The sequence below is a fragment of the Python bivittatus genome, unplaced genomic scaffold, assembly GCF_059951505.1.
Source record: "Python bivittatus isolate LINGU-HERP-01145 unplaced genomic scaffold, Pbiv_v1 ctg000070_np1212, whole genome shotgun sequence".
Lineage (NCBI taxonomy): Eukaryota > Metazoa > Chordata > Lepidosauria > Squamata > Pythonidae > Python > Python bivittatus.
Genome location: NW_028277034.1, coordinates 33151079 through 33174490, shown reverse-complemented (window position 1 = coordinate 33174490; position 23412 = coordinate 33151079). Strand labels below are relative to the sequence as shown.

At 36.5% G+C, this 23412-nt stretch overlaps 1 protein-coding gene across 1 annotated transcript in view; it reads left to right on the top strand.

The window, feature by feature from the left end:
• The window catches only part of SYNPO2 (synaptopodin 2), a 101014-nt gene extending 84836 nt beyond the window's left edge, over positions 1 to 16178 (top strand). Inside the window, exon 5 of the mRNA XM_007433928.4 lies at positions 8886 to 16178. Within this exon, the coding sequence (XP_007433990.1) occupies positions 8886 to 9458 (573 nt within the window). The 3' untranslated portion in view covers positions 9459 to 16178. The remainder of the gene's footprint in view (positions 1 to 8885) is intronic.
• The last annotated feature ends 7234 nt before the right edge of the window (positions 16179 to 23412 follow it).

The window sequence follows — 23412 nt, the reverse complement described above, 5'->3', positions numbered from 1 at the left end:
CAACACAATCTAAGATTATATGGTACTGATAGTTTAATCCTCTTGAGATCCTTCTGTTCATTTTCCAATTGCAACTTGCTGTTTTTCTCTAACATTAAAATTGCTCCTTTCTTCTTTGTTTTTATTTTTCTTTCATTTCCCACATTTTAATCTGCAATTTTAAAATATTAGATTGTCTTTCTTCCTCATTTGCTTCCTTCCCTAAAGTAGCTCTGAATATTGCGTTAAAGTGGATCAACAACTCCACTGAATCCATATTCTTGAATCTGAATAAGCTGTCCCTCAATTACAGTAACTTTTTTTTTTTTTTGGTGCCTTCAGGCTTGATTCTTCCTGGACAATCCCATGCCATTTTCTTGGCAACATTTTCAGAAGTGATTTGCCATTGCCTCCTTCCTAGAGCTGAGACAGAGTGACTGAGCCAAAGTCACCCAGCTGGCTTTGTGCCTAAGGCAGGAGTAGAACTCATAGCCTTTCAGCCTGGTGCCTTTAACCATTCCCCAAACTGGCTCTCAGAGTAATATTATTGTGTCTTTCTACTGAAGACTGACAAAAGGAAATAATCAGGATAATTTCCCAGTGCTGCTGGCCCATCACGTCATTCTACTTCACTGGCTTATCCTCCTGAGGGTGGTCAGTTGCCCATATTTCTGTTACTATTCTTCTCCGCTTCTCAAGGTCTTGTCGTGAGAATCCTCCAGCTTTAAGTAAGGTGAATAGCTCATATCATATCTGTCAGAATTGGAATATGAATTGAGCTGATAGACTGGGATCCTATGAATATGCAGGTGGAAATTTTAATTCAAACACATGATTTTGATCTCATTTATTTAAAAAATGTAATGTGTTCATATGAATTGCTTTTTATTGAAATCTATGGCTCCTGAACTCGATTAATGAAAGCTTTGAGGCCTGAAAGTGTGACTGAGCCAGTGTGCACCAAAAAAGTTAAGATGGCAGTTGTGATCCTATAACCAAAGCTCTACACCTTTGTTTGTGTATGACATGAAGAAATGTACAAAAGGGTTATGACCACCATCTTGACTTTTTTGACCCCTATTCTTCCCAAATGCCCTTTGACTGAACAAGTTATTGAGAATTATGATTTGAATATGACTGGAAGCATTCATAACATAGCATGATTCATCCACAAAGAAAGTCCACAAAATAAATATGTATTAGTTTCAACTAATTGAAAATATTTGTTTGAATCAGAGATTGCTTCTATATAAAGGTGACTTGTATTATAATCCCTCCCCAGGTTTCTTCTTAAATAAGAATATTACGCTTGCAGTTATAACATGTTAACAGAAAATGCTCTTTTCAAAATAACCACCCACAACAGCTATTTAAGAAAACATTGTGGATTTGTACAATATGTCCGTTCAATGTATACTTTTAAAGGGCACTTTCTGGAAACTCTACTATGGCCCCCTATATATTGCTATGACACTGGGAAAGCATGTTCTCTTCCTGAGTTGAAGAGAGCTTTAGAATGCTTTTCATATTTTACTTCACAGGGAATGATTCCCAAAGGGGATTGGTAATAGAATACAGCGCCTCTCACCTCTTGGTCAAATATGGCCTAGGGTAGGAATGACTGAAAGCCATGACCAGCTGCTGAGTAGTGTGAGTGACTTCAGTGAATGGTATCTGTTCCTACAGTTTAAATAAACTGATTACTATCACTCCTAACCACAACTCAGAAAAGCACTGACTGGCATTCTTATTGAAAGGCACAGAAGTGCCAAGGAAAGATAGGAAAAGAAATCATGGCTCACAGCTTTGTAGAATATTCTCAAATCAATCTGAATAATCTGTCAAGGAACCGCCATGCTTTGTTTTATTTTTGAAGCACTCATGTTTTCACAGTTGGAGAATTTTGTAATAATTTCATTAGAAAAGAAACACATTGAAGGACCAGCAGATAAGACAAGGAACACAAAACTTTGGAGAGTTGTGAAAGTTATTAAACTTCGTAGCATTTTACAATTGTTGCTCTGTCAAAAATATTCTCTACATAATAGTTTTCATGCTTCAAATCATGATTAGGTCTCAAGTGTTAAAGACAGAAATATATATTTCATCCTATTCCTCCAAAAGCTGATGTGATGTTAGGACAACCTGTGAGGTGGGAGTTGCATGTTATGAATGAATGTTGTGGAAGGATACTTCCAGTCACTAAGTAGTAGGTGTTTTCCTACTGGAGTTCCTTCTTCAGTTGCTTCCCTTTCCTATTTCCCAAGGTTATTATTCAAAAGGACTACCAAGTGGCAGAAATGGCCTATGGAAAGTGATTATGGAGGAAATTAATAATTAACATTTAAGCATGCACACATACCAGATAGCCACCTCATCAAACTCTTGCACGCCCTACATTCATCTTAACTGGCAAACTTGAGTGTGGGAAATAAGTAGATTGTGTAGATTCTCACTAAGGAAGTAGGGAAGCCTTAGAACAAGGTATTTTCTTGGCAACATAAAAAATAGGAAAATGTTACTGAAGTTATAGGAAGTGCCTTCATAGGGCACTGGGCTAGAAACATATCATGGTCTTTTTTCAAATTACCCTACCCTTCTATAGCACGCTTATTTGGAGAATAGAATTCAGTAGAATGTATTTATGGCACGCTTTTCCAAAATAACTCCTTCATTGTAAGAGGGCAATGTAAAGTGACAGAGAAGCTAAAGGGGCACAATTCAGTGGGTATTTTTTGGCACCCTCACAGTCTTCCATACTTTTCCAATCCCTGGTTAAAATTCTGAGAGCTTATATACCAAAACTTTACAGGAATGAAGGCATCACATGAGGTTAGAACTATATAATCATACAGGTTTCCAGACCTTTTTTGGTCAGAAATGATCAGCAAATGGAGTGCAGATACATCTCTAGGGAGTAGCCTTAGCACTCAAGAAACCAAGGTCTTCAACTCATCATCCTCATTCTCATCCTCAGTTCACTTTATATCCATCTTTCTGCCCCCAAATAATTATTGTTTACTTTCATTTATCTTGGTAGTATGTACTACCCATTCACTAAATTTTAGTGAATGTTTTTATTGTTGTTAGCTGCCCAGAGTCACTGGTCTGAGATGGGCAGCTATATAAATTGAATAAATAAAATAAAATAAAAATAAGTTTATTGCATTTCTATGCAATAAATAAACTAATCCAAATATATATTGCTGTTGTGGAGGTATAAGCACTTTCTCTGACTGCTCAGCTAATTGGCAGCACTTAACTCTCACTGGCTGATGAGAAAAAGCTAAGCAGTTTGGATCTGGTTAGTAATAGGATGGGGTAGCATCTGTATGAGTCATGGAGGAATCTATAGCCATAATTCTGAACAATGTCACCAACTTCCCTAATAGTTCAAGTAAATTCAAGGCTACCATTACCCCAAGTTTTAGCAATAATAAGAAAAAAAATTGCTGTAGTCAAAATAGTTGGCTAGAAGTAGGCATAGATATTTAAGACTTCAATTCTCACTAGCCCCAAACAGCATGACCAAAGGCAAGAGTTTTTGGTAATGTTGGCTAAAACGTCCAGAGATGAAAGAAGCGAAAGAGAGAAGCATTATAATGGAAATTACAAAGGTGAATGTGTGGAGAGACTTGTTTGTTCAAGGCCATTCTTGAAAGGAGGGATAGGTTTGATTTATAAAATAGAGTGGGGCAGAAGATTGAGAGTAGGAATAGGTTACATTGTAGTTATTTTATCTATATTTATACTCTGTTAAGATGAAGAAATAGAGAATGCTAATCTAGATTATAATCATAGCAGGAAAGAAAAGGTTAAAATTATCTAATGTGTCATATTAGGACTCTCATTCAAATAGGAAGGAAGGATGGATGGAAGAAGCTGTACTTCTTAACTAGTCTTAAAATAAATAAAATTTCCATCAGCCACCCATCTCTGAAACAAATAATTGCATAACTTTTAGAAGAGACTCTTGAAGATAGATATATTAGTGGGAAGGAACAAATGAAATAAAGCAGAGGCAAGCATTGATTTGTTAAAAGGAACAGCCAGATATATTCATCTTACCAAAGAAGACTACTATTCCTTACTGAATGCTAACTTGTAAGTTATGTAATAAGTATACGTTTACTGATATTATTCTGTTTCTTGGGGTAAGCAAATTTAAATTAGTTTATCTCACACCACATTCTGGTTTTGAATGGTATATTTTAAAAAGAAAGTCCTGTTACTCTCAGTAAATCAGTAACTGGTTAGGATGTGCAAAATTACAAATTCCAAATATTTTTGCACAGCAATACCTATTTTATTCTCTATGACAGTAGTATTACTACATGTCTTTTAGACTTAAATTCCCATAATTCCTAGGGAGCACAAATAAAATCCAGGAGAAATGAGGCTCTTTCTAACTGGTAAGATATATGTGAATACTGTGTGGACATTTCTCCAGCAGGTCTTGCAAATACAGTAGTGGGATTCTGTTTGCAAGTATCGTTGTAGGCACAGAAAAGGACACAACTTTGAAACAGAAAGATGGCCTGCAAGAGAGAATTTCTTCCATACAGTATCCATTCCCTCACCCTAATGAGCTCTCTGAATTACAGAGATGCTCAGCTGTTCCAGCCTTTCAAAGAAGAATCTCCCTGTATATTCTAAAAAGGTGAGAATGCCAGGATATGAGACAATGGGGCTGGTTCTGGCAAGAACACTGGAAGATCATTTTCTATGAAGGGTTTCAAGATTGTTTTATGCAACCACGTAATTCTAAGAGATGTGAGACTGACTCTACTCTTACAGTGCGTGCCTATGTGTGTTGTAAGTCATTATTGCAGAAGTTTAGGAGATTCTTTTAAAAAATAATAGTGAAAGAATTATGCCAGCCTTAATGTATATATTAAGTGACATAATCTGCCAATTAATTTCTGACCAAACTCTGACTAATAATAGGTTCAATAACTGTATCCGTTTGCAAACCCCCTTGGCATCTTGTCCTATGGAAATCATTCTTGTGGGATATTACTCCTGGTTTCCAGAAGGTGGCAATGCTGAATGTCTCTTTATTATACAAACTAGGCTGTTGCTTGTTTTTAAGCAAAAGAACTCAAGTGAGTAACACTGGACTATTATGAAATACATTTATTACAAGCAGGATGCTTGTGGTACTTTCAAATCAGCAATGGCATAATTTGATGTAATTCTAGTGTTAATCCATGTTGGTTTTATATGTATAATCTTCAGGTTTTCTGTTTCCATTTTCCCTCTCCTGCTTTCTGTGTCTCTAAGTGTTTACTCCCATTAATTAGCTACATTTTTTTTATTTTATCAAACCCAAAGCTGTGGTTAACCTTAACTATAGATCATAGAAAAAAAAACTGAATAATAAACCATGGATTGAAATTGATAATTCTTTTTAAATATTATTTAAGAACAGCTATTGGGTCTGGACCTAATATAGCATGGGTTTTTTTTTAAGGGAACCATTTTTCAACCATAGAAGAAGAAACGTTGAGAAGCCCAAGGCTCTCCCATAGAAAACTGAAGTATGGCAACTGTTGTGTTTTATTATTGTGGACTAAACAAAGCTGTGAAAGTTCTGTTGTAATGTCTTAGCATTTACTGTCCTATTTATTTTAATGCTTCTAATAATTCATAAGGTTGCTGATCAGCCTTTACTATTTTGCCTTTTATAATCAGTTTGAACTGGGTGGAGAAAGACATGCAGCTAATTATTGCAAAACGTGCTACTATTTTGGCTCAGGTAGAAACTTCCATGAAAATTTGACTATCTTGGTGCTAGGCATTTGTTTACCCTTTTGATCCTTAGCTGAGATCTCATTACAATAACTTGATTACAATAATTGTTGTCATTATTTACAAGATTCTTTCAAGCATGCACTCCCTGCTAAGAGAATTTTCTACAGTTATTAAAAACTAGATCAGCAAAAGATACAAATCTTGGTATGTGACTTCAGACCCGAATGAGAATTGTTCATAGGCTTTCTGAAGCAGGATATGTTAATAAGCTGGGAGTAAGTGGTTCCATTTCAGGGCTGCTTATATAACAGTGTAGAATAAAATAACATTAGAGTAGATTTTTGGGGGTACTAAGACAAGCTCAAAATGCAAGTTAGATGCAAAGTTTTATTTAGAAATAATGTATTAGAAAATGATTAGCAGCTGGAAAATATGTAGAAAAATCTTGATTTTTTTTTTTTTTAAATCTCCCACTGCCCTGATTAGGGTTCTTGGTGCTTCCGATTACAAACTTGGTTAACAATTTATACATTTCATGTTAAGACCACCTATAAATGTAACTGGCATAGCACTATAGACTTTATTGACCATTACAGTATTTTGACGGGCATTTTCTTTATTTCACGTTGAAATATCAAGCGATTAGAAAGCCACACAAGTAAATGTAGGACATTAATAAACAGTTAATTTAAAGCAGTCTGGTTTAGCAAGGTTAACAATTATGGCTTTAAGCTGATGCAACAGTGCAACAGAAATATAACATGATATCATCATGTCTTGTCATGATGACCTTGGATTATGTTCTGTTAGCAATGTTGCACCAGAACAGTTATGCTTAAGTCAGAATGTTAGATTGCAGATAGTGTCCCCAATTTATTTTTAGGCTTTCATAGCTTGATATTTAAAGCATTGCAATCCCCCCCCCCCAGTTTTCTCTTTGTTTCCATAGTTTCAAAAGGGACACAAAACCAGACAGTGACAACTTTGCAGTCTGTTATACCAATTCATTCACCTTTATTTCAAAGACCAGCATAAAAAACAAGAAACAATCAAACATCACCATAAGGAAAACATCGGGGTTGATGACTATGTATATATGGGTGTATCATATTCTAACATATTATTATTAATACTAAACTAAAAAAGACCCCAAAACTAAACTATGAATAACAACAACAAAAAATAATTATACCAATTATTTTCCCCACTTTATTGTCTTAGGTTCATGGTCTTATTTTCCACTGCAACTTCACTGCATTTCCTTAATACTTCACTATCATTCCGTAAAATTGTTCAAATGGAGAAAAACGTCTCTGAAGAGCAATGGCCTCATTTCACACCTTGTTTAAGGCGTTCATAGACTAAATCCTATCCATAGCCCTGACTCTAACCCTAAATTTATTTTTCCATGACTATACTAGAAAGTAGAGAGCCACTATGGTACAGCGGTTAAGGCATCAGACTAAAAACCAGAGACCATGAGTTCTAGTTCTGCACAAAGCCAGCTGGGTGACCTTGGGCCAATCACCCTGTTTCAGCCCTAGGAAGGAGGCAATGGCAAACCATTTGCACAATTTTTCCAAGAAAACTGCAGGGACTAGTCCAGGCTATTGCCTGGAGTCAAGACTGATTCAAAGGCACCAAAAACGAAACAAAACAAGAACTAGAAAGTACACAACAGAGTGATTTCAATTCAGTTAGTATACCATTATTAATATAGCTTCAATTTCAAATCCTATTTGGTTAAACTCGCCTAAAACTAAAAAACAACAAAAATAATATAGTTTCTACAATGAAATTTTATATGATGGAATGGTTTATTTCAGTCTTCAAAAAGAAAAAAGAAGAGACGGTTTTAGCAATATTAGAAATTATTGTTGAATGATTCCATGTTTTCCAGTGAATATGTATTCCATCTGTTTTATATGAAGGTTCCCAATTTTTTTAAAAATCTTATGCAGATTGGTGGAGGGGAAATCCGGTGTGACAAATAAATATTCCTGGAGGCTGATGGTGCGTGGAGTCTGAGTTCCACCTATCCTTCCTCCTATAACAGGGATGGGAATCTATAGCACCAGAGCAACATGAGGCCCCTAAGACTCATTTTTGGGGTCTCAGAGCCCTTTTATATTATGATTTCTAAAAATTGGCAGCAGCCATTTTGAGCCAGGAAATCCACAAACACTGAAGGAACAGGAACTGCTTGCTCTCATGAAACAAATACCAGTCATACCTGCTGCTGTGACTGAGGAATTAGATCTCTGTATTTAGAAAACTGTGGTTTACACTTAGAAACAAGAAAAAAATAACTATCCAATACATTTATAACTTTGTTTATATACAATTTAGCTTCTATCCATCACTGTCAGATAAAAAAAACGAAAGCTTGTTTGAGTCAAGCTCATCTCCTGGAAATTTCATGGATACATCTATTAGTTTCCTTGGTGACAGGAAATAATGGTTTTATTATTGCCTTTTTCTGGAATATTATTTTGACTTCCAGTCTAGCCTAAAGCTTTAGTATAACCTGGAGATCTCCCATCCAAACACTCAGCAGGACTGATTTTTGTTTGGCTTCCCGGCCAAGACAAGGCCTGCAAAAGTTAAGCTTGAAAGATGAATGTTACAAGGACTTACTTCTCAGACTGGCACAGTTTACCGAAATAAAATCTCAGCTGTGTTTTATTTTGCTAGTCCAGTCAATAGCTTTTTTCCCAGTGCAGCTGTGTACCTCATCTTACATGTTTCCTGATTGAATGTGACACTGCCATGGATCAGATGGTGTAAAACCTGGAATGGCATCTCCCAAAATGTTCGTTGACACTGAGGATTGGTTTCTTATTTTAATGTTTTCTTCAATTTGTTAATAATGTCTGCTCACAGGTTGTGGGGGTAGTTTAATCAAAAAGAAAAAGAAATATTTATGAAATTATGTTTTTTTACAAATACACTTTTTTAGCAAAAAATGCACCTGCTTTTTAAAATGTTTTTCATAATGCATTATTTTTATAAGACTGAAAAGCTACTTGGGTATTTTAAAAAGCAAAGTTACAATTTCAGATCAAGAGATAAAAAACTATTTGCTTTATTTTTGGAATCTTTCTCACTGTTATTCAAGAACGTAATAACATCTAAGATTTTGTTGTTTCTAGGAAAGAGGCAGTGAACGATCCTTATCAGTTCATGGATGGCCTCCTTCCGCCTCTTCACGATCCATGTCCCCTGTTTCTCCCGTGATGTTCCAATCTACTTCTGATCATATTACCAAAGCACCTCCAGCAGCTGACAAGCCTGGAAAGAGGCTGACTCCTTGGGAAGCAGCAGCTAAGTCCCCTCTTGGATTTGTGGATGATGCTTTTGGTCCCCAAACCATTCAAGAATCTATTGTGGCAAATGTCATGTCAGCAGCTCGTAGGAAAACATTATCTGCACCACCTGATGACTGGAAAAGAAAAGTGGCTTATGAGCATCCAGCTCCAAGTGCCCATGCTAAATTAGCTTCATTTAGAAGGAGCTTTTCAGCAGCCACATTTCCTGCCAAGAGCTCAATGTCTGCACCTAGCTCCATTGCCCATTGTGGCTCCCGTCTGCAGCCTGCATACTATAGCCAACGTGCCCAAACTGATCCTGGTATGATCTCCATGGAATCCAGGTCTGATTACTGTCTATCAACAGCTGACTCCAATTATAATCCACATCCAAAGGGATGGAGGCGTCAGACATGAAAAGCAAATGAGCCTGGTGGAGTTTCCTTCCTTGAATGTCTCCATCTTCTAGAATGAGAAGTGTGAATAGATATTTTCTGGCCTGGTAATATCAAGATTTATCCAGAATGGGATACAGTGTTTATGATTTGTCAGTATTATAAAAGATCTTCATCCCAGTTTTATTTTGTCTTGTGTATGTATGTGTGTGTGTGCTTGAGAGAGGGTGACAAGCACAGAGACAGACATAGGATGGAATTTAGTTTATATAAAAGCAAATCACAAAGTGGTGTTTTGATGTGCTTCCAGATGTGAAATTTTAAACTGGGAAGAGTATTATTGTGCAATATCAACATTTGTGAATTATCCAATTAATCATGATAAAGAATGTAATCTTAGGCCTCAATAAGACAGTGTTTTCCTTTTGTTTCTTATACAAGCCTACTTATGGCTAGCTAAAATGTTTATCTTTACCACTGGCCATGTTGTGATATGTTGTTGTGTTTTGGTCTTCTTTCTTGGCTATGCAAATGTTATCCCCCAACCTAAAGAGTTCAGTTGCATTGTTTTTATCTTTCGGAGACTCAGATAGGATTTTTCCTTATCTGGTTAGGGAAAAAATAATAGGGTCTAAGGTTTTATTAGGCTGATATTCCAAAGTTTTCTAGCTAGGGAAACACACTTCAGTGGATGAACACAGGTTTTGCTTTCAGAAGGTCCTAGATCAGTGTTGTCCAAACTTGGCCACTTTAAGATGAGTGGAGTTAAACACCCAGAATTCTGGGAGTTGAAGTCCACTCATCTTAAAGTGGTCAAGTTTGGACAACATTGTCCTAGATGAATCCTTAGCATCTGTAGTGAAAAGCGTTAGATAGCAGGTGATGGGAAAGTCTCCTTGCTGAGATTCTGGAAAGAAGTTATCACTGTGAATAGACAATCTTATCTTCTTGAAGGCACCTCTATACTCATCTTGTGCTCACTCATCCCAAGTTTGTTTGGGTTTTTTTTTTTTTTTGCTTATATTACAAGCTTGGGGAAACACAACATCACAAATATCCTGTGTCAGAAAACCATTTTTATGACTGCAGATATAATAATAAAAGTGCAATTAAAAATGAATAACACATAGTGTAGAATACAGCAGATGACAGGAAATGGAAAGTCATTATATTTCCCCAACTTAATTTGTGATGTAAATCAGTCAGGTTGGGTGGACAACTTGTGTCCTCCAGAGAGCGCTACAGTGCAACCCCAGCATCTCTCACACTGGTCATGCTAGCTGCTGTGAATTGTAAATCAGCAACATCTGGAGGATCACAGATACTTTAGCCCTGCCTTGGAGTATTGCTGTTTGTGCTCTATGTCAGTCTGAGTTACTGTAATCCTGTGAATTTAAATCCATTTCATTCACTTCTTTGTTCCAGGCATAAGCTGTGTTGCTTCTAATTTCTTTCTAAAAATGTTATTTGGCTAGACATTCCAAGTAAATAAGATGTGAAGATACTTCTTTTCATATACATTCAAAAGATAACGAAACAGATTGTAAGACACAGTGTTGCCTGAAAAAGGCAGGGAGAGATGACTTAAAAGAAAAAGTGCTTTTATGGTATCTTCATTCCTGCTGCCACAAATCTTATGAATGTTTACTCAGAAGCAAATTCCACTAAATTCAATGGTACTTTCTAGTAAGGATTAAGGTTACAGCCTGTCTTCATACTGCCTGGTCTAGTTCATTCCTTTCTAAAGAGCAATACAACCTTTCTAAAAGAACGAAATTTACACTATTTTAAGTTGGCTGTGCAGCATATGCTTTGGTGCCAATGCCACTCTTTTTCCAAGCCCAGTATCTGGAATACTATTTCAATTTTTTTAAAATGGCTTTTTAAACTGAGACACTGAATAGTTCTTTGGCGAGACAGACATGCTGGGTGTCTGGAAATCATGAACCTCATAACCAGCTCAAAGAAATGTGAAGCATAAGGGGAAAAAAACCATTCAGGGTGTGGGTGTAAATAAGTTACATGCCTCAGTGTAGAAGTAAATTAAAACTTCTCCATAGGAAAAGAAAACAGAAATTCTCCAAGCCAAGAAGTTCCCATCAGTGCCTGCATGAAGACCCCAGTTAAATGGGCTGCCAGTCACAGCTTGGCGAATATATGAAATGGGCTGTTTATCCTGACTGGTCCTATCACATACAAACCATGACAGCGTCTCCCTTTAGCCTCAAGGCAATCTTGGATTATCTTGGGTATATGGTATGTAAAGTTATAGAATGTCATCCAGGATGTATGGAACTGTTCATATCCTTCCCTGCAACCCTTTCACATATTCATAAGTGAATACCCAAACAGGGATTTGGTTTGAAGAAGAATATTTATTTATTATTTTATTTATTATTAAATTTATATGCCGCCCATCTCCCCCAGAGCTTAGTATACAGCAACTTCCTTTATTATGGTAAGAGTTACCATTTAACTTTATAAGCTGCTCAGAATCAAGACAGTGAGATGGGTGGCTATATAAATTTAATAAATAAATAAATAAAAAATAAAAACTCACAGTACTCAGAGATAAATAAAAATGTTATTTTTTAATCAGACCAATTGGGTTTAAAAGCATTTTGTAATGCTTATGGGGCTAAACTATTGTGGCTTACAGTTTCAATGGCATTTTAATAGGTAGCCAGAAAAAGGGAAATGTTAAAAGTAGTGTAAACATTGTAGGCTATTTTCAGAAGGCCACCTGTTTAAGAGTGGTAGGAAAGGTCCAAGATATGAAAAAAGTATATGTAGTCAGGAGGGAATGACCTGAGGATGTCATAGTAGGTGACATAAGCAGAAAGCAATGGTATAGATTTCAGTAAAATGCGTAGGAGGCACATGTTGCAATACTTATGAAATATGCAAGTCCTTTGGTGACTAGGGAAGTTGCATGCTTTTTGTGAATTACTTATTCATGTTGTCATGCAGTGAATCACATTCTCCTGTGCCCCTAGTACTGTAGATTAGTATTTGTCATATGACTGATTTTTTATTATATGGGCAGAGCTATTTTTGGATAAAAGTAAGTGTTTAGTGGTTTGATGGTAGTTTAAAGAAACTCATTAGAAAAGCATATATAAAGTAATTTATGAATTAGTTTAAGCAAAATAATTGTTTTTAAGCCAACTGAGACTCTTTGATATCAAGGTTAATATGGGCAATCATTTTTTTTAACTGACAGTAAGATCACTGGAATTCTGATCATTTTTCACAGTCAGAAGTTAACATAGCATTGGTGGAACGTGTATGTCTTCAAGTTTCCAGAAATGCTTTGTTTTAATCTGCAATTCTACTTTTACTACAGTATACAAAGTATATACAGTATTATTTTCTATTGACCTCTGTTTCAAGTCATCACGTCTGATTTCAATGTTCTGCTTTTCTCTTCAGCTGTGATTAATTATTTTATGAAAATTTTTAAAAAATGTAAATTTAGCTTGAATGGTTCAAAGCACAAAATAATACCTGACCTCAACATAGATACTATGCTTTCTGCTCTGAAGGAGGAAAGGAATAATTATTTCCTTTCACTTTCTGAAAGGAAGGAGAACTGCCAAAGAACAGCATAGGTAATGGGGTTTACCTTTCCTAAAATCTCAGCTTCTTATTCTTGCTAGGAAGTAAAGGGTCAGTGGGGCCTTTGGATCCAGACTAAGTTTCCTATTCTGCTTTAAAGAACACAAAGGTGGTTTTATGTGTGTCTGCATATGTATTTATGTGTTAGACACATCATCAGAACAATAACCTTGGACATTGTAATTTTAAGTCTGCCATGACACATAACAGGCCAAAGGAAGGTCACGAGATAGGTAGAGGATTGTATGTTTCTAAGTATCATGTGAAGATGAGTGTGAAGTTTTGCTTCATTTATTCTAATGGAGCTCCTCTGACTATTCTGTGGTTTGATTGAAATTGTTCTTCTCTTTATCTAAAGTTATCAGAACTGACTGCATTCTAAGATGTTAGACAGACTATTGTTGCAATGCCATGACATTAATTCTCAGAAAAGCTCGAGACAGGAATAACCCTATTTAGTCAAACTAAAGCAAATTTAAATAGTTTTAAAAAAAAAACTTTTAAAATTTCTGGCTGTGGACTAATGTGGCATTCTTTTCATGGTCAGTTGTGTTTAAAGTTAAAAGAATAAAAATGAAGATCCATATAAGCTTAAAGTACTAAAATACTGTGATAGAAATCAATAATTATCTAAGAGCACATGTATAGAACTAAATAGAACCCTCTAAGACTGCAGTCCTAAAAACTAACTCAGTGTAATTTAATTCCATGTGGATATGAATACATATGATATTTAGTATAAAAATTCCTTTTCATATTGATAGATCCTTACCACTATTCCAGTGCTGGTTTGAGTGTTAAACGTAATGCAGTTCCATTAGCTTTGGGACTAGAAAGATGTTTCTTAGTTTCTTATTTCTTTCTTGGCAGAAAGATATTACTGCCAGAAACAGATTACAGGGAAAAATGTCCATTTTTCCTGCATGGATATAAGTAAAAAATAAATTTCTCCTGACTTATGAAAACACAAATAAATGAGACATAAAAACCAGTTGTTTGCCCTCCATCCACTGTACTAATGTACAGATCAAATATTATGTATCACAGTGCTTGTCTTAAGAAAGAAGTAGTATTTTGAGTTTTGCATTGATTTATATTTTATTCCTAAAATGTATGGTAATACATTTGTATAACCCACAAGCAAAAATATTGAGGCTCTTTCTACTGTTGTGCTTTATGTCTGAAAAACAAAACATTTAAGTCTTCTACTGCAGTAAAAGTTCTAACCTAGATCATATCTCACCTGCTGACAAACATAAAAAGATGTATTGTGATTCAGAAGAAGTTTCCACCTAAGAAATCACGTTAGTAAAAGTTTGTTTTAACTAGCTTGCTGAGGTTTCCTATGTATTTTGCTCTAATTAGGAATACCAGACTGGACTACAAAAATCTAAGGTATCATTTGATGGCAGAAAACAGAGTTGTTTGGAATTATGTAGTGGTTGCCTGGAATTTCACAGAGCAGAACTGGTAGACCTCCCTCTGATCAAATGGATTTACCTCCCCTTAGTTCTTAGTACTTACCTTAAGAAAACTTGCTGACAGAAAACCTAAGATAGCATTTTCTAAAAAGGTTAGGCAAAAGCAAAAATATGTAAGTTCTAATTAGAGCATCCTTCCCCAATCTGATGCCCTACAGATAAATTGAAATGTTACTCCCTAAATTCCCAGATATGGAAGGTACCAGAAAGCTGGATTAAAACAAAAAGAAGATCAGATGCAAATTGTTTATTTTGAGGACATATTGACTTCACCTCTCTTATCCTCCAAAAACTGGCAAGTGTCCCCATTGTCATGCTTCTTCCATGGCCAGTGGGAAGTCACAAGAATCTGAAGCCAGCTGTTCTCTCCTGCACCCCCTTCATTTTTCCCTGCTGTAGCTTTTATCATCATGAGGGGGAAAAATGAAAAATCCAACCAATTACTGTGTTGGAGAAGTGGCAAAGCTGTTGTTGATGCAACTTTGGAAGACGGGGGTGGTGGTGGTGGTGGTAGGGTGTGATGTTGCTTTTCAGCCAGAGGAAGGGGAAAAATCCTGGGAGACTAGACAAGGTTGGAGTTCCTACTAATAGAAAAACACTTGCACTGCTGTTCCAGAGGAAATGCTGTAAAATGGTCTCTGCAGTATTTCTTTTGAAACAGGAGCCAGGCTTCCCAAGCCCTTAGAAACCCCATAGTGTGTGGAAATGGGGGGCGGGCACCCAATCTCAGATTGGAGTAGTCCTCACTTGAGAATAGCCAGAATCTCACTTAAAAAATAAACAAGTATGGATTTTAGTGGCACATAGTTTGAACCAATGATACTCTATATTTATTGTGCATGGTGTGATTCACTGACTGCACATACAACAGTTAATTGCATAACTCTATTCTGAGTGGCCATTCAGTCACTATCAAAATCTGTCAACATGAATAACAATGCACAGTTTGACTATCACGGTAAAAGCAAAGTTCTCAGAAGAGAGCAAAAAAGATAAATAATATAAAACTTAAAAGTTGGTAGAACTAGTGGTTAGAAAACTGAAGATTACAGTAGCGTATGTTCATTGCACTCTATGTTAAAACAGGAACCTAGATTTTTAGAAATAAATCCAAGTTCCCTACTACATCCATTCACTTATTTCTAAGCTAACACTGTAGGAAAGTCACCAATGTTGCCAAACACATGTGTGGAAGACATCATTAAGCGTTTGTTTGTTTGTTTGTCTATTTTTGGATGAATATCTTTTTACTGAAGTAAGCATGAGGTTTATATGAATTCTAAACAGCCACTCAAAGTATTCTTTTTCCTTGTGTTATTTCATAAAACATGCCCATCAGCATTCAGGTATCTGTTACAGACATCCTAAGATCTCAGAGATCCCTGCATAAAGACTCCAGGGACTGTGAGAGTTGATATATTTATAGTAAAACAGAGATATCTTTGTGTTTATTTTTATTAGCTTTGGTGCAAGTTAATACCTATTGCCACTGCCTCTATGTAACAGGTAACTTTTATACTGTTATTAACTCATTGTATTTCACTTTCACCAGCTGATAGATTGACTGAGAAGGACACTTTATTAGAATGCATGATAGAGATGTAAAATTGTATCATCTAATAAAAATGGTTTTATCAATCAGATGGGAGACCTAATTTTATTTTTTCACAATTCATGTTTGTCTCAACATAATCCGAATTCATTATTTTGACCCAGATATTTTTATATGTCTTTAACCCCTTGCTTTTGTCAGTCTTCAGTTCTAATACTGAAAGCAGTATTAGGTCCTGTGACATCATATCAAATACAGCAAGGGCCTTCTATGCACTAGAGAAAATGCACAGCATCATAACCTCTGTAATATCATCAAAATAGATTTAAGTATCTCTTTCTCCAATATATAGGGTTTACTTTTGAAATTCGTTTCTGTACTTTTCTGAATTGTTCATATGTAATATTTCTACATGACAGCCATTTTGGTGTAGTGGTTAAGGCGCCAGGCTAGAAACAGGGAGACCATATTTCTAGTCCCACCTTAGGCACAAAGCCAGCTAGGTGACCTTGGGCCAGACACTTTCTCTCAGCCCTAGGAAGCAGGCAATGGCAAACCACTTCCGAAATCTTGCCAAGAAAACTGCAGGGACCAGTCCAGGCAGTTGCTAGGAGTCAAAAACTGACTTGAAGGTACCAAAAAAAAAAAAAAATCTGCACAAACACTTGTGTCTATATCCAAAAGCTCCTAGAGAAACAAAAACACATTTCCATAGGTGAGGTTCTGTGAGTCTTACCTGCAATTTTCAGATGTCGTTGTCTAAGTGATGATGTCTTAATGATCATATAAACGATCATTCACCTGGAGATCAGCCTGGTCCCAACCCTACTGTTCTTTTGTAAGATTACACATTATTATATCCTTTTGGCATTTATTTACTAATATAATTCTTTTAAAATATTCTCTTGCACACTTAGAGAAGTCTCATTAATGAAGGAGTCAAGCATATGCACTGATGTTCTCTTTTAGATCTTCAGCAATCTCTAAGGAGGTTTCTGAGGTGAGATGGCACCATTTATTTAACCCTATCTGCAGACAGTTTTAAGGGTACATTTTTGTGTGAATTGGACAAGATCCTAGTACATGCAATGAATGAATAATGAATGAGATTCTGCTCCACTCCTGCTGCCTTATGTGCAACAGTGTTTCTCAAAGAGTTCCACAAAATAGGAATGGACTCAAGTTTGGGGGTTACCATTACTTGTAGTATGCTGCTTCAAATTCATATGTAAAAGTGGAGCAATTGGTTTATGTCCTCAACATGGTTATTTGCCATCTTAAGAAAAAGGGAAAAAATGCAGATACAACACATGCATACGTACTTGGGCAAAACACCTTGCCTATCAAAGTTTTCTCTTCCGTACGTCTATTACTGTCATGTTGTTTACATTTATATGCACTTCCTCTAGAAGAATATATAATGTTCTATGCAACTTTGTATGTAACTTTGAATTTAATTCTCTCTTATATAGAACAGAATCAGTTACATCTTTCTCAGGCTTTATACACACATGCACACAGATGTGTGTGTTTGTGTGTGACAGAGGCAGAGAGAAAGAATTAAGATATTGCAAATAGCTATTCCTATTTTAGCTACTTCTCAAATACATAGGTAGCAAATTATTGGTTAGTTCTTCACTGCATAGTTAGTAGAATATTCAAAAACCTTGGTTCATTTAACTGGGTTTTTAAATGCACTGATTTTCTTCTGTCAGGTCACACAAGACATAGTTCAGGCATCAGTCTTCAGATATGAGCCAAATAATACAAACTGCTCCAAAGGAAATGTATGCCATAAATTAACTGGTTCCTTAATTGTGAATGCATAGAATATTTCCATGATTAACACTAAATATAGAGGACTGTCGAATATGTTTAGAGTTATTCAATATAGTTAATAAAATACTACGCTCTCTCATATTTAATCAGATACTTCCTGATATTAGCAGCCAGCTTTGGCTTTTCTTTCTCTTGCTATCCACTGCTTTGTCCAGAGGTTGCGTGCATACATGGCAAACTTGATAAGTTAAAATTGGACTTACTACACTGAAATACTGCTTAAGATATATTGGCAAATGAAGAAATCTGTCTTAATAGCTTCATTTTATTGAGAAAATATGGATCAGTACTATGTTTGCAATATGTCATTAGGATATTACATATTTTATTTACTAAATTTGTGTGTGTGTGTGTGTGTATACTGTATGTCTTTAATATATTTATTTTAAATATGAAGGGGAGCCCATTCATATTAAGAGTCCAAAATATTGATTGCAAATCTATATCTGCCCATTAGAGGGCAGCAATATCTAGTAACACAAGCTGCATTCACACTATTTAAAACACATGAGTATATTCATACCAAATTCAAGTACTGTAGCTCTGTGTCAGGTCTCATATTTATTCTCTGATTTTGCCAAACAAGATACATTTAATCCGTCCAACAGGCATAATATTTGAAAAGACTAAAGTGGAATGGAACTGGGCCCTATGTCTTTTTTCTCAAAAATGGGGTTCATTGTTTCTTTTTCCTTTCTTCTTTCCCTCTCACTGATTACTATGTGAAATACTTTTGCCTCAGAAGAATTTGCTTATTTTCTTGCTTACTGTCTTCTTTACCCAGGTGATCAGACTTATCTTCACTCATGAATGGCACCCAACTAGTCTTCCCCTGCTTTCCTGGTTGCGGATAATAATAGTTTTAATTCAACTTTCTTGGAGAATTACAGGTCGAAGAAAGGTATAGAAACATACTTATCTTTTTAACAAAAGGCCTAGGTTGACCAGCTTGGAATGGTGCCAAACAAACTCATTTCTGTTTTAAATTTTAACAGGGAAACATCTGAGAATTTAAATCAAACATGCTTATTTTCTAGAGATCCGGTGGCAGTCTTACACTCCTTTAAATTTGTGGCATGAATGCTTTAGTGCTGAAATTTCATATAATTTAAGGAGGAGACTCTCTTTCATTGCTCTGAGGTACAGATATCTTGACTGTTGTTTTCAGTTACTTCCAATTTTTGTGATCCAATAGAGATCACTTCATCAGGACCGTAACTGCTTTGAGTTCTTGTACTGTAATCTCATGCTTGTGTCATCAATGATAGCATCCACCTATCTTGTCTTCTGTTGGTCCAGTGGTGTCCACAAAATCCTTCTGTCGGGCCAGTGGCATCATGCCACAAGCTCTGCCCTTTTTGGATGTGCATGAGACATCACAATTCACATAGAGAAGGGGTGGGGCTTGCATCACAACACTGGTTTTGTCAGGCTGCCCCTCTGTGAAAGACACCCTGCTGTTCTTTTGTTTTTTGTCAATTGCCTCCAACATTTCTAAACAGGTGCTTGGTCTCTCTATGGTAGGCCAAAAAAGCAAGCATGAATTGACTGTGAGATCATAACCAATTTTCAAAATTATTTTTGATTGTTTAGCCTTGAGCCATCATTTGAAGTAGTTGCATCATTCTTCCCCTTATGTTTTTGATTACAATACATTTGTTAGCTTCATAAGGTAAGGATTACATCGTTAATGTGAATCAGATCTGTCTAACATATTACACAGAATTCTCATGACTGTGAATCAGAAGGTGTAGCTTTCAGTTCAAGTAAGGGCTATGACCAAGTCATTTTGAAAGAACACATGGGAAGATGTAGGTAGTACAGGCACTGGGTTTTTGTAGACCTTTGGACAAGATATCCACTGTGGGTTCTCAGTTCATCTCCTTTTCAATTCTGCCCTAGTTACTTCCTCATTCTGAAAAATAAGGAAGTGAAATAATTGGCATTGGCAGGGTCAGGCCTCATTAGGTACTCAACTATGCCACTCATGTCTGGTTACAAGGCTATACAAACCAGTTTTTATTACTTCTTTTTCATAGCTTTAGTTGGCCCACCAGCAGCATTCTTACCTTGAGAAAGCCCTCTGTCAAGAATGGCATCACGTTTGTTTGTTTACTTGTTTGTTTATTTATTTATACATCACGTTTATATAGCCACCCATCTCACACAAAGCAACTCTGGGCAACGTACAACAATTAAAATAACAAGTGAATAAAAACAGGCATTATAAAAAGATTAAAAAATTATTAAAATAAAAACATCATCACAGATTTTAAAAAATAGATTCTAAAATATACAAACCCCACAGAGAGAGCAGAATATCAATTACAGGGGAGCCATCTAAGAATGTTTCCAGTTCCCAAAGACCCTCAGGCCTGATAACACAACCAATTCTTGAGGAATTTCCCAAACAACAGCAGGGAAGGGGTGAGCCTCACTTCGGGGGGGGGGGATGTTCCACAAAGAGGGAGCCCCAGCAGAGAAGGCCTGACTCCTTCTCCAAATGTAAGTCCCTGGCCAATGGAACACATAGCATACCTTGCCTGCCAGATCTAATGGGATGGGCTGATGTGATCGGGGAGAGGCAGTCCCTCAGATAACCCGGCCCTGTGCCATGAAGGGCTTTAAATTCAACCAGCATCTTGAATTGGACTCAGAAGCAAACTCGTGCAACAAGCAAACCCAGCAGCCAATGCAACTTGTGAAACAGAAGTATAACATGTGCTCTTCTAGGAGCACACATAACTGCCCGTGCTGCTGCATTTTGCACCAGTTGAAGCTTCCAGATATTCTTCAAGGGCAGCCCCATGTAGAGCAAATTACAGTAGTCCAATCTGGAGGTGACTAGGGCACAAGTGACTGTGAGCAGAAACTTCCGATCCAGGAAAGGGTGCAATTGGCACACAACACGAAGTTGTATGAAGGCCCTCCTAGCCACGACTGCCACCTGCTCTTCAAGCAGGAGTCGCACTCTAGGAGGACGCCCAAATTGTGCACTGGGCCTGTCCGGGGCAGTGCCACCCCATCCAGCACCAATGATGGTAGAGTCCCAGAACCAGCAGGACCCCGAACCCAAAGCCACTCAGTCTTGCCAGGGTTCAGTTGAAGCCTCAGTCTTGCCAGGATTCAGTTGAAGTTTCCATTCTCTTGGCCTTTAGGAAAAAGACATACCTCTTCATTCAGATCTGTTTCATGTAGGTTTCTGTTTGTGAATTATGAAGGTTTTTTATTACATTTTAATGATGTCTTTATTGATATTTATTTCACTTTTGTGAGTTTAGCTGAGTTGATCATAGGACTTTCAGAAGGATGTTTGTTTTTCCTAATCCAAAATTCAGACTTGTAGTATCTATTTTGTTTGTCGTTTGGTTGCCTGAGGGTCCACCAACTAAAACAAGATGCAATAATGGCTGGAGTCAGAGAAAATTACACATCTGTACTGGAATAAACACAGGTCTGATCAGATATTCCAGCAGCCTAATTTTTGAAGGGATGCCTGTTACTGTTGCTACTTTTAACAACTGACAGAAAAACTCTTGTTTAACAGCAAATCAACAAAAATTTACTTGTAGATCATACTGTATCTGTTTCCTCCCTCTGATTAAAGCTGCAGTAGCTGAAATCTTGCTTGTCACTTATACAAGTGTTCATCAGCCCTGGCAACTTTATGATGGGTGGACTTTATGATGGCTGGCTGGGGAATTCTGGGAGTTGAAGCCTACCCATCATAAAGTTGCCAATGTTGAGGAACACTGGCTTATACTACCTAGCCACCTTTCAAGACCATGTCTTTCCAAGATTTAAACTCTAAAACCAAGATATATAAACATCAGTAAGCATCATAAAATCTTTTCAATTAATAACCAAAGAGAACAAGAATATTTTAAAGCCTTTTTAAGGGCTGCCAGATGGAACCAACCATATCTCTATCAAGAGGAAATTCTCTAAGACAGAGACTATTATGAAGAGGTTGCTGTATTATGTTGCAAACTAACCTATACATGGCTTTCAAAGGTAACACTGAATATAACCAGGATCATACAGATATAGCTAGGCCTTCAATGATCAGTGTGTAATATTTCTGCATATATTATAAAGAATAGATACAAAGATTTAATTCTGAGCTTCATTCCATAGACTTGGTAATTTCCAGGGACTGTTCCTCTTTGCACCGGCTCACAATTTAATCCATTGTACATTATGGTGTGGACTATTTTCCAGTTACTCAGAGTAACTGGAATATGGGTTGGAATCCAAAACTGAAAGTGGTATATTTATTTATAGCATTTTTATTCTGCTGCTCGGCCAGAAAGGATATTAGAGCGCTTTATTGCAATCTGTGGAAAAGTTTCTGCTTTTAAGTGCACAACCTTTAATATATTCCACAGGAGGGGAAAGGATGTGGGGAGTGGAAGGGACAACGTAGCTCAGGTACCCATTTTTATTTTTATTTTATTTTATGTTGTATTTATTTTTGTATTCTATATTTTATTAGATATATAAGAAATTGGTCAAGAAGAAAAACAGAAAGAAAAGTAAGAAAAGTAAAAGTAAATAGGAAAGAGATTTACAAACATTATAAAGTTAGATAAAAAGATTTTTCAAAGAAACATTAGCTTAGTCCTACATTTTAAAAAATCTTGTATTCATGTAGAACTTCAGATCATATTAAAATCAAATCAGTATGTACTGATAATTAACGAGTATGAATTAAACAAATGATACTTTACAATAATTCTATCCTTACTGGCAAAGCAAACAAAAATTTAGATATTAAAATCTTATGTTAAAGGAAACCTAAACTTTTAGATTTGGCACCAGTTTTTAAAAGTTAAATCACGTTTGTTAAATATGAGCAGTCAGATAGAATTTAGGATGATTAAGAATGGAAGGTATTTCAGCAGAGTATTTCAACATTGGCTTTCCTTTCCTTCTTTTCTCCTTCTACTATGACCTGGTGAAATGGTTCTATGATCATAGAGAGAGAGATCTGAAGGTATTTCTGGAGGATTCATGCCCCTGCTTATTGACACTATATTGACTGTTCCATGTTACAAGGTAAGTTGAAGCATGAATGTCCAGGATGAATATGATATCATACACACAGAGACACAGACACACACAGACACATTGAATCACTGCAAAGTTGCTAATATCAAGTTTGTGCATGCTTTGAAATAGGCTATTTCTGATCATACACAGATGATTGTGCTCATGTGGCTGTCTCTGTACACAGCTGTTCATGAAACCACTGGCTGTTTCTCTGTAGGCAGAGGATATGCAATCTCTCCAAGTGAACTTTCCCTCTACTTCCATCGGGTATGAATTTGTTCTCTAAAACATGAGAACAAATGAAAACAAGGCCCACAGAGTGCAACTGCCTACACAAGTTGTGTACAGATGTGACTAAAGTTGCAGCTGTGTAATAGGTCAATGTTGGGTTACCTCTTTTGCAGCTGAGAGTAAGAGGCAGCACTGCCTGTGTA